The following is a 12,539-nucleotide window of genomic DNA, read 5'->3' on the forward strand; positions in this document are numbered from 1 at the left end:
CTTAAATATTCACCACTCCTTAGCTTAAATCTCAAATAAAATACGCCATTATGGCAAACAAAAATAAAAAAATAACAAAAAGCAAAAGTGATTTTCGAGGATCCTTTATTCCAAGTCTCGTTTCTGTCGCGCCTGCGAGTTTATTACTATTACGCCAACATTAACCCGTTTTACAATTCAATGAATAAAAAAACAAAACAGTTAAATTATTTTACCTTCCCTGAAGTCAAATTGCGTCGTAGTCCAGTGCTGCAGCATTCAATAAATAGCTCATTAAAAAGTTAGTACAATCAGTCTTTCAATTCGATCTCTCAATAATTAAAAGCTGCAATAAATCCATATCCTTGGGGAGTGCAATGCAACAAAAAAATTCACATTTTTCTGTTTGGAGAAATATCCACTCTTACATCGCCCGCCAGCGGCCGAGCGGTAAAGTCGCTGAACGCTGGTAATTCGGTCCGAGGTTCGAATCCCGCGAACGGGCTGGCTGCATGGGTGTTTTCGTGGTTTTCCCCATGTGTAACGTGTATACGAGCAAGTTTCCCTTAGAAAGTCCTCCACGAAAGGCATCCCTCCCATTAGGCTAGATAGCCGTAGTGTGCTTTGCCGTAATTAAATGCACCACCATTCTTACATCTCGAATACGTAAGCTTAAAAAAACTGAAATCTAATGTTTTTCTATCTGACGAGCCATATTTACTTGTGCGCATCTACGGTATGTAAAATTCTTACCGTTAAATAAAATTAAGACTCGGTATTTATTGTTTAAAATCTCAAGCATTTGTTTCTGTATTTCTTTTTTCAAATATGAAATGGTGTAATTAGAAAATAATAATGTGTTAATGAAAAATACAATAATGTTAGAGTAAAATTAAGAAATAAAAAAGCGATTGCAAATGGTATGCTACTAAAATATTTCTTTTCACACTAAAATTATTTTTAATGGAGATAATCTCATACACAGGAAGCTGAATCAAATTTTGTAATGACGTATGGTGTTCGAAATGTAATTACGTTAAAACTAACAGCAGTTAAACTATAAAAGTAATTTCTGTAAAATTTTGTAATAAAACATAATTTGTTCTAATATGATTTTGTTATGCTGATGAAAAACTAACTTTTAGCAAGATCGCTTCGATATTATAGATCCATCATTTACTTCTGAATTTGAAAATTCTGAACATAGGAAATCGTTTTCTCTTCTAAGCAAAAAGAGAAACAAAAAATTTATAAATACGTTTTTCCCCTTGTAGACTTTCAGAATGATTCACTCCAGTCGAAAAATGTTCTTTATACTTGAAGTACTTCTAAATAAGTTTTATACTACGCATTCATGACTTTTATAATCACAATAGCCAATCTGTAAGTACCTTTCGTAACAGGTCATAAAATCTGTAATTTATATTATAGCCCAAACAATTACAAATATTATTCACAGCACGAATTATACACAGCACCATTTACTAATACAATCAACATCTCAAAACACCATTATATTAAACTGTGCACAAATATTACTAAACTCGTTAACAGCATTATTAAATTTAATTATTTTCGATCATGTGGAAGTAATCAATTAGTGTCATCCATCTGAACTGTACGCGTTGTTAAAACTTTGAGCAAATTATTGTCCGATAAGCTAGTTTATAAATCTCTCTTTAGAGTTACTGAAAATGTTATTCACCATATAACAGATTACATTAATCTCAGAAGCTTATTTACTTAAGAAGAATACGGCTAGGGTCCTAAATTAATAGCATGGCATTATATTTCAATTAATGTCTGAAACTTGAACTGTTTACATTAACATATCTTCGTCAGTAAATTTTATTTTTTGAAAAACTGGCGATTATAAGTGGGTGCAGTTAGTTGCCTTCTTCGGTGAGAGATCCTTACTTATATTTATCATACTTTATAATTCACAGGGTGATAGTAATTACATCTATGAAGGTAAAAAGGCTGACACCAAAAATTTTATATATACCGTTCAGAATGTGAGCAAAGGGAGTTATCGCGATAGGTAATTAAAATTGAATGTTTCCTTAATAAAATGCATAGAAGGGGATCTATGAAATAATTGAAAGTAGGCACAAAATATATTTTAAATATTTACTACAGTCTTTACAAACACTATAAATGGAATCAGAGAAAATGGTAGCCGTTGAGCGAGGGCACATATTTTCTTCTGACTCATAACGTTGAACTTTCAGAGCTATGGCATGACCGTGATTGCTAAAAAGGGGCCGTGGAATAAAATATGAATGCCCTGATTGCTAGAAATGACCGTGATTTCTAAAAAACGGTTTTTGCTTTCTCTTAAATGATAGACAGGTGTAGAATTAATTAAAAATAAAATATGTTATACATTTATAACCTATAATTCATGAGCTCTATAGACTCCTAATTGTGTAATAGTAACTGTAACTAATTAATTGTCATTCAGACCCTATTATATTGACAAGCGGGTTATTGCTCCGTTTTATGTAAATACAGCAATGTCCTGAGAAGGTGTTAAATTGGCTTTTTATTTAAATTCGAATTTAAACAGAAGGCACCATTTATTTGTGCGTACAATCACGGGAGTAGTAAAATCACATAAAGCTTAATTTATAAAATTAAAAATATCGTTTTCGGAGACTACACAGTTTGGCCGAACTAAGCTGGTTTGTTTAACGTCAGCCAACAAATATTTAATGCTGAAATGTGAACTGGCATAGCTGGGACGTAGAAAATAATGCTGCCAAAAGCTCTATATCTAAAACATTCAAATCTCTCGCCTTAAATACTCTTCACTATCATTTTATGCTGGTAAAGGCTAATGGAAGGAAGAAATTATAGTAAAGATTCAAATCATGAAAAATGGTTAATTAATATAAAATACCTTAAAATGCCTAATTACCTCTTGCAAGGTAATCTCAACGGTTGTGCTGTAATTTTGAGCAATATCATTTTCTACCGTTGTTTTATTAAAACATATGTTAAATTTCAATAATTTCAGCTTCAGAAGAAGTTCAACACTTTTCTCTGCTGCAGTTACTAATATAGAATTATCAAAATTCGCAGGGCGAATCGAATATTTTAGAATAAGTATTTTGTGAAATGTACATTAATATAAGATTTTACTCTATTGCCTTTCAATAATAAGATGCTGTAATTTTCAGAGATTTATGGTCATCCCCCAACATTGATACCAGATGTACCCTATGTTGTCATCATTAATTCTTTATTTTTGTGTAGTCTTCGTTACTTTAATTTTTTTTTTTTTTTTTTTTTTTTTTTTTTTTTTGAAAAATACAAATTCCTAGTTAAAAAATACAATTTGCTTTTTAGATGACCATAAATAACAGCAGCAGCTAATATCGTATCGAATATGCTATCCCAGAATTTATATTGTCAATTTATATTGCCATACTACTATTCAAGATGGTAGACAGACGGACGAATCTGATATTGCCGTACGAATTCATTATCAATCAACAGTGCAACTGTTGATTGCCCATGAAAAGCCTTTTTTTAAGGGAAGGAATTTCATTACGGCTTCCGCTGTGAAATATAACTTCATTTCCTTCTCGTTTCGCAAATTCAGGAAAAGGACGAAATATTCCTTTTCTAGAAAAATGCAAAAGTTTCGTTTTCTCTTGATGATAAATTGAAAACTGCTATTATTTTGAATTCCCTCCCCCTCGAAAAGTGTATAACTTCAAAATTAAAGACAATTTCACAATTCTTATTACTTGGTTTTAGGTTTGTTTAGGTTTGGATTTATCTCACGAAGATGCACATAAAGACACATGAACTAAAGAAATATCTCTAAAACAGACTTAAAGCTCAAATGCGAATTATTATTATTAGAGAATGGATGGTGAAAAAATTGGCTTTGTTTACGTTTCGGGATGTTCTACATAATTTGACAGTAAGCACCGCCAAACTTAGCAGTTAATCTTTGGACCCCAAACTGATATGTACCAAAAGTTTTTCTTTGAAATTTTTTAGTCTGAATATTATCAGATTGAAAAGCAATATCCATTTTTTCCTAAAAAATATTATTAATCCTTTTTTTTTTTTTTTTTTTTTGTTTTGTTTTATTTCAGTTATTACCGTCTCTCAGCCTTAAAATTACAAGCAATACGGTGCTGTTTGTTTGAAATACGGTTTTATTTAGTCTTCTTAAAATATTGCGTTACCAATGTGGTATAAAATATCAGAAAATTTCCTTTGAGTAAAGCTACGAAGACTTCTAATTACAAGAGCATTAGCTAAAAATCAGCTCGTATGAGTGAGAAATATATTTGTATTATTTTTCAGTATTGTTATGGAAAATTCTTATGTATGTTCTTTAACTTGCTTCGGTTCGGTCTTGACGTAGTCCTGGTGACAAATTTTTGTCTAGATTTTTTTGGGGTAATTAATTTATTATTGAGTTTTGATTCTTTACATTTATCTTGAATTTTCTTTGGCTCTTTGAAGAATTTTTTTAAAGTTCCGGGTTTATTTAGTTGGTTTTCACTCTGTTGGTGGTATGCGCTTGTTGAGAGTTTTCTTAGTTTCGGTTTTAGTGCGTGACTCCAAAGTGGTTTGCGTTTAGGAATTTATTCGGCTGGTCCGAACTTTCATTTCCTGTTTCAAGTTAAGTTTTCAAATTTTTTTTTCTCCTTTTGTTTCTAGTTATGCGCTAGATTTTTTTTGGCTTAGATTTTGGTCAAGTTACTGAATTCCGCTTCTGGAGCTTCTCTCTGCGTGTTTGTACTTCCTTTCAGTTTAGAGGTTATTGCTGATAAACTTTTCTGGTTCATGTTGTTTGCTTCTGTTGTTGGTTAGGATATTAAATGCTTCTATTTATTTACTCACTAGTTGTTTGGTTGTATCTGGTTATGAGCATTGTGTTACCAAGTTAGTAATTAAAGGTATCAGTGACACTTCACTCTTGCTGTCTTTGTAGTTACAAATTGAATTGTATTTAAATGTTTTAGTTGAATTTTCATTTTCGTTGGTTTAAGTGTAGGTAAATTTTTAATAGTTGTGTGTACTTATCACTGTTCTCCGTGACTACTTCCAGGTGTGTAATAATATTCTGCAGTTGTGCATAATTTTTGTGTAATTATTAAGGTGTGGAAAAATTTTGAAAAACAAAATTTTTCTTTTTCCGTACCGTGGGGGAATTGTTATGGAAAATTCTTATGTATTTTTTGTTGTGTATAATTATTGCGTGTTATTTTACTGTGCATAATGTATTCTTAGTTATTATAATATTTTACTGTGATTAATGAATTTATATTGAGCTTATTTTAAATTAATGTATAATATTTAATATTGTTAAACTTTACGGCAAAGCTCCTTTAAGTTTGGCAGAATTGTGTTACAGTTAAAAGGGCGCGGGTGTATTTCCGTTTCTCACGATTCGGCTTCCTTGGAGGTTAGAGGTCACTGTCCAGCTGCATTTTCCCCTTTTTTTGCAGGGGTTGAAAACACGTGTTTTTCTCGTTCAGACGCGAATAGTTCTAAGGGGCAGCGATTTTTGGCAGAGTTATAGGTTGGAAACATTCTTCTGTTGCGTGGGAAAGAAAGGGTCTGTCTTCTTGTAGAAAGTTCTGAATTTCTGAGAATTTCAGTGGCGATTTATTACCTTTCTTCTAGTTGGCGAAAGGGAGTCCGAGTTTCCTTAAGATTGGCTAAATTTTTAATTTTAGTGTTGTTTGAACCAATAGTAATTTTGAGGCGTTTCTTGGAGAGTGTAAACCGAGGTTTCTTAAGCTGTTGCACGAAAAAAGGGAGGGATCTTTTTGGACTTGAAAAAAAAAGCGATTTTTAGAGAAGATTTTTAAGAGGGTTTTTGGAGCATTAGGGGTTTGCTACTTTGACGGCGGCCCCTACGGGGTCGGCCGCGGTCAGGTGCTGAGATGGTGCGGAGGAAAAACGCGGCGGTTCTTCGGTGGTCGACCGCGGTTTACAGTTAAGTTTTTATCTCCGAGATTTCTGGGTACGGAGAGTCCGAGACAGTGTGGGTGCTCGACATGTTTGACGGCGGCAATTCTTGCGGCCTATTATTTTCAATTTCGTCGCTGAGGTTTCTTTTTCCCATTTGTGGAACAGTCTGAACTGCTCGTTCGTACTGGAGTATCTATTTTGCTTTAGAAAAAGTGGAAATATGGAAAGTCGTCATCGCCTGAGGTCTGCTTTGGTCTTTTGTCTCCAGTGTCGACCTCTTTCAGTGGTTGATTGAGTTGATTGAGTGAAAGTGCTGCTTAACGGAGGAATTTGAAAACTTTAAACTGGAACTATGAAAAGGCTCCGATTCCGGAAAATAACGATGAAGATTTGGCAGTTATTGTTTCGGGATTTGTAATTTAGATCGGGGCAGCTCCCTGAGTCTCTCAAAGATGGTACGCCGATTTCGTGAGTGACTTTTAATTTTCATTGGGGTTTTATTTTGATGCATAATCCTTTTAAATTTGGAAATGTTTAATACTAAAGCAAGAGTTGACATGTTAAGTAGATAAAAATTGAATATTTTTACCAAATTTCTAACTGAGAAAGTAATTTTTTATTTAATGTTTAATAGTCAGAAGTTAATTGAACTAATTGGAGGAAGTGAATCTTTGTTTTAATGTTTAAGTGCTATGTTCAATATGATTTATTCTAAATTAGTCTTTTTAAATGAGTTTAATCATCTTGAGTTCCTGTTTAAATGATTAAGAACTGTGACGTGTTTCACTATGATTTTTGTATTAATGGATTAATGTTAAATATGAGATTGATAGGAAAAAAAACTATGAGTAACTTTAAAAGATTTTGTAGGGTAGTCTGGCCAGCTATCTTAAATTATAATGTGTGGGAATTGTCAATAAATGTGTTTATTATCTTTAATATTGTATGTTTTTTTTTTTTTTTTTTTTTTTTTTTTTTGTGTGTGTGTGTGTGTGTATTAATTGTGGTCTACTGTAGGTCACCCATGTGATCCTAACGGAAACATGGTTTTTCAACCGAACCTGGGTAATTATATTGCGGTAGTAAAAAAAAATCAATTTTAGTGTTGGTGACTATACGATCTGTTTACAGAATTTATTTTGATTATGTTGAGTAAACTTCTTAATTGGGAGTTTGTATCTTTCCCAGGTGTTTGAAGAGATCTGTGTGGTATTTGAAATGTTAAAGGTTTAAGGCTATCTCTAGATTTTGTACTGAAATTTATGTGTTTTCAGGTTGGAGATCTAAATTAGTTTTCATTTAGTGAGAGATAGCCTGGTAAGGATTTTGTTGTGGAAGTGCATTTTCGAATTTTGTTTTTGTCAATTAATCGTGATTCTACCAAAACACCAGGGAGGATATCTTTCTTTGATGTCCCTTAGATTTTAAAGGTTTTGATTATGTAAGTACAAAGTTTAGAGTTAGTAGTTTTAATAGTTTTTTTTTTTTTTTTTTTTTTTTTTTTTTTTTTTTTTTTTTTGCAATAATGAGTTAACTTTTCCACGGAACAGATATGATGACATTCCCCCGTATATATACTTAAAAATGGGTCAACAATCTGCTATGATTTATTGTTTGCTCGAACTTTATTAATGCTAAAGAAGGATCACCCTTTCGTATTACGAAAGGTGTTTTTTGGTATTCAGGAGAACACATTTGAAAGCGAAGGTGTAAGATACATTCGTCACACAATGTCTTATGTATTGCAACATCTAGTAACAAAAAGTCTAAATAAATTCTTACGTAGGTTAGTTCATTTCGTTATGGGAACAATGAATAAAATCAAAGGTAAATCTTGGAGTGACTTATTATTTGAGCAACTCTTCACGGTAAACGATGAAGGTTTCGGTCTTTTGCTTTCACTGGCTGTCAATGAGCTATTTATTCAAACATTTCAACTGAGTGATAAAGGAAGACAAAGATGTCTTTTTAAAAGCAGATTTAAGAAATTCAAAAGCATATTTAACGTGTCTAACATATTTGTCTAATGCATTCAATGAATCAAAATTTCAGTTCCAAAATAATGGCCTGAATCTAAAAAAACAAAACTATTATTTACGTTACGTACTTTATTTATACGTTAATGGCAAAGATTCAAACGCATAAAGAAACTTTGACTGGGAGAATTTAGCTTATTTCCAAATATGTCAAATGTAGAAAAAATGAAGAAGATGTACTTGAAGATATTGCTAGCATTTGAAAGCTCTGAAATTGGATTTCAAGAAACGATCTGAAGATACTAATTTAGAAATAGATGCACCTGATTCGTTTTTCGACCCATTTCATTTCAGAAGCCTTTGCAGACTTAAAAGAAGAATTTATTGAGTTACGAACAAATGAAAAGCTGAAATTTAAATCTGAAACTGGATAAGAACAATTTTGGCTGCAGAAACAAGTACTTGAACAGGTTTATGAAATATTGCACTGAAATTTCTCATGGCATTCCTTTTGTCTTATTTAGAGCAACGCGGGGTGAGTATAGTAACGTTTCTAATAACTAAACAAGAAAGTGGCTTATTACGCTTAGTTTATTTTATTCACATGTTCTTTAGATTAAACAAATAACTATATTAATAATATTATTTTCGTTATAACTTTCGTTAATATCTTAATAACTATGACAATATTATTTTCGTAATAATTTTTGTTAATACCTTAATAACTATAATAATAATATTATTTTCGTTATAACTTTCGTTAATTTTATATTAATAATATTATTTTCGTTAATTTTGTATTAATAATATTATTTTCGTTATTAATAATAATATTTTCGTGTTAACTTCTAATTAACAATATGTATGACTATAATACTCATCTCGTTACATTTTCAACTTACTTAGACCTATATGCACAAACGGTTAAGCACAAAAAGTATTAGAAGTTGAACATTTTTAGGACTCTCTTTATGTAAATATAACTGTAATTAGCTTCAAAAATCTGAATATAGGAAAGTCTCAATTTTCCAAACTGAGTGAGACTGGGAATGGTTCCAAGAACTGATTTGTTAGAATAATCAAAGTTCATATTTTAACAAAAAATGGCAAAGTGATAAAATAGTTTGTTTTCGAACATTGTTTATTTCAACTAAACAGAAATTTGTTTTCAAAAGATAAGCATTTAATTCCGATATTGAATTCCATTTTGCAGCAAAACAAGAGAAGTATATTGCATTTAAGTTTCATCATAATTCGCAGATAATGATTTGTTGTTTAACTTTTTTAATTATTTATAGTTAGTTAATTAATTAAATTAATAACACGAAAGATATAACGATATCCTCTCCAACTTTGTCACTAAGTTGTTAACATTTTTAAATAATTGTTAGTTGTAAATTTATCTTTACTTGAAAGCATATTTTGTTTTGCATCTGAAATGTCTTAATAAGATTCATTCACTAAAAAAAACATTATAGAGATCCCCCAAAACCTTAATAAAACAGCTCTTTCATAAAGGAATTAGAAACTGTAGTGCGTGGACGCATATTACATGGTGATTGTAAACGTATTGAGGAAATCCTAGAATTAAATATTCGAGTAAGAAAGGATGCATTGAAATATTTTAAAGAATTTTGCTTATTGCATCTGCATCTTCTTTTCGTACTTTATTAGTGTCTTGCCTATTTAAAAATCCTTTAATGAGTTTGGATAATCAAAGCTCTGTTTTATATTCGAAAGAAAATACTTGGTTATTTCCCTTTAAAGTAATTCATTAATTAAATAGATAAGCACAAGTTCGGAAAAGGTTTACATAGATACAATAGTAAATTACCTTTAGCAGAGGAAGGAATTTCCTGAAAAGATCTTTACTTATGTCGTTAAGAATCTTCAACAAAACTTCTGTCCATCGGCCTCCTCCTAAAAAGTTATCCAGATGCATTTGGACTTTGTCAAAATCCATTTCTACATCAAAGTCCCTTAAATAAATGAAAAGATATTTTACAATATTAAAAAAAATCAATTTAAAGGAAGAGTAAAGGTAACAAAAAATAATAAAGCAGGCATGTTTACTTCATAATAGACCTTCCATATTTGAATTGTAAAACCGTATTTTTTTTACGTTGGGAACAAATGAACTGAGTTAATTGGGGCAAAAATTTTCTTTCGAAAGACAAAGTTTAAGAAGTCATTGAAAGGTACATAATAGCCTACAAATTGAATACTTTGATAAACATTAATTGGTAAACAAGACGTTTTTTCTTTATAACAACATCATACTGTTATTTGGTAGACTCTTCATTTTAACATGTTTTTCATTTGCATCGCAGGAACTCCAAAACTTCATGTTGTGAGAGAAAGAACTACTCATTAGCAGAAGCTAGAAATGAAAGGAAAAAAAAAAAAAAAGAATTCTAGGCTTGTGAATTTTAAAATATAGATATATCTTCTTTCTGTCTTTTATTTTCTTAGCCATTGTACTAAAGAGAAAACAATTAAGTTCGAAATATTAAGACACCGCTTTTTTAATTGGTTGTATTATTTTCCGTGAATTTATTTTAATGAACTCTTAAACATTCAGCCCTTTTATCAGTTTTCAACTATTTCAGAGTGTTTCATCCAATCAAAACATTTTATTCTGAATTCCAAGTATCAAAAACATTTCTTCAGCATAAGTATTTTAGCCTCACATCATCGTAGGGTTCATTAAGTCTTCATAAGTCCTTCTGATGTTCTCAGGTGTAACATTCCCATAGTATTCACTTGAAGAAATGGAAATTTCTTCTCTGTGTGCTTCAGGAGATGCGTTTTTGAATGACTATTGACAATTTATATACTTATTATTCAGCAGTTTATAAAATCAAAGGATTCCTTTTCGTAATGCAAAACTTTTTTATTAGAATACGTATCAGTTAAGTTTAAGCCTAGGTATTTCATATAAAAGAAAAGAATTCTGGAAAATCAGAATCGAAAATAATCCGAATGTGAACCAAGTTTTTAAAAAAGTCTTTTAACGATCAAACTTTGGTATTATTTATAAAAAAGACATATACTGTTTTTAAATTGTTCAGTTTATTACCAGCAATGTACTGTAACACCTTAAAATTCTGTTAGAGTTCAAGAATGTCTCTTTAAGTAATTATCACAGATGAACAGCAAGAATTTGGCAATTTATTGTAACTAACAACAAAGCATAACAAAATAAATAACTGAAAATAATTTATTGGAAATGCAGGTAATACACGCGAGAACGAGAAATATCGAAAACTGTTTATATTGCTTTGAGCATAATCTCTAAAACGCAACTAAGCTAACTCTCTTTGAACCGGAGTCTTTTTGAAAACTATTACCTAACATATCTCTGGCTATCTAAGCCGTATTCATATGGTTTGGCATGGGCTTGGAAAGCTTCAGGAAACTAGGGGTAGCTTAGAGCTTTGAAAATGCGTTTTCCTGTAACTTCTAGAAATTCACCAATTTGGCAAGAAATTGCCATATATCGCTAGCCCGGTGATAAAAATTGCATTCAAGGCTCTTGGAAAGCATTTATGCCTACGCCTTCCGTTCTAATTGAGTTATTTTTGAATTTAGGAGTTGCTGTATTCACAATTACAAGATTTGTACAAGAAATAATTTATCATATACAAAATATATGGCCATAAATTCAGTTGCACAAAATTACACTTTAAAATTATTAGCCTGTATTAGAAAATTAATGAAACATTATGCTGTATTACAACAATGCAATCAAAGGGATTTAAATATACACAGAAGTTTACTAATATGCTAAAAGTCATGTGCCATGTAAAATTATATCAATTAGTAGAACAGTAAATTTACCAGGTTTCATGGGTGATTTAATTTAGGAAATGTTACTCTAATACTACAATACGGGCACATAAAATCAAGAGTATTAGACTATAAATGCTCCTAACGTCAAAATAAAATTAACAAATAAATGTTTAGTAAGTGATAATCTATTCTTGAGAAGCATAGCCAGCATCCACGCATCAATTAGGGAAATATCAGTCACCAGTATTAAACTGACGCATTGAACTTCTGATTTCTTTGCTATTAATGTACAATTACGTACAGAAAATCTAAAATGATGGGCAATTTTAAAATGATAATATATGTCTATAAAAATGAGCTGTTAAGAGTTTCAATGAAACGACATGCAATATACTATTTAAAACAAGGTTTGATAAAAGTAAGAACAAAACTAAAATATATTTTCCGTTTCACATATAGAAATCTATTAAATATCACCTCCCTTCTTAAGCCATGTTGATATTTTTTCGGTTAACATGGAGAATACCGCAGGAAAAGTATCTTAACTGCAATTGATCTCAGCTTATTTCTATTAATAGCTTTCTTCATCCCTGCTTCTTCCCTTTCATAAGCTTTCCTATGTTTCACCATGAGCCATCCTTTCTGTTTCCTCTTCATTATCCCTCTCCTCCTCCAAAAATACAGAATTATTAACTATGCAGAATTTTATATTTGACTATATAGAATTTTTGACTTCGCCTAATTCTGCAGACTTTCTCATTCCTGCTGCTACAGCCACTCTTCCATATTTGCTTTAATTACGTTTGGAACCTTAAACACTAAAAACTAATCCAGTCATACCCAGCA

At 31.2% G+C, this 12,539-nt stretch overlaps 1 protein-coding gene across 4 annotated transcripts in view; it reads right to left on the bottom strand.

The window, feature by feature from the left end:
• The window catches only part of LOC118189317 (uncharacterized), a 102,170-nt gene that overhangs the window by 42,494 nt on the left and 47,137 nt on the right, over positions 1 to 12,539 (bottom strand). For all 4 annotated transcript variants that reach the window (XM_085817274.1, XM_035359902.2, XM_085817273.1 and 1 more), the window contains exon 5: positions 9,736 to 9,880. In XM_085817274.1, the coding sequence (XP_085673400.1) occupies positions 9,736 to 9,880 (145 nt within the window). The remainder of the gene's footprint in view (positions 1 to 9,735; positions 9,881 to 12,539) is intronic.

Source organism: Stegodyphus dumicola, chromosome 5 (genome assembly GCF_044657685.1).
Source record: "Stegodyphus dumicola isolate Sdum_Otavi_A_Nest chromosome 5, ASM4465768v1".
In the NCBI taxonomy this organism is placed as follows: domain Eukaryota; kingdom Metazoa; phylum Arthropoda; class Arachnida; order Araneae; family Eresidae; genus Stegodyphus; species Stegodyphus dumicola.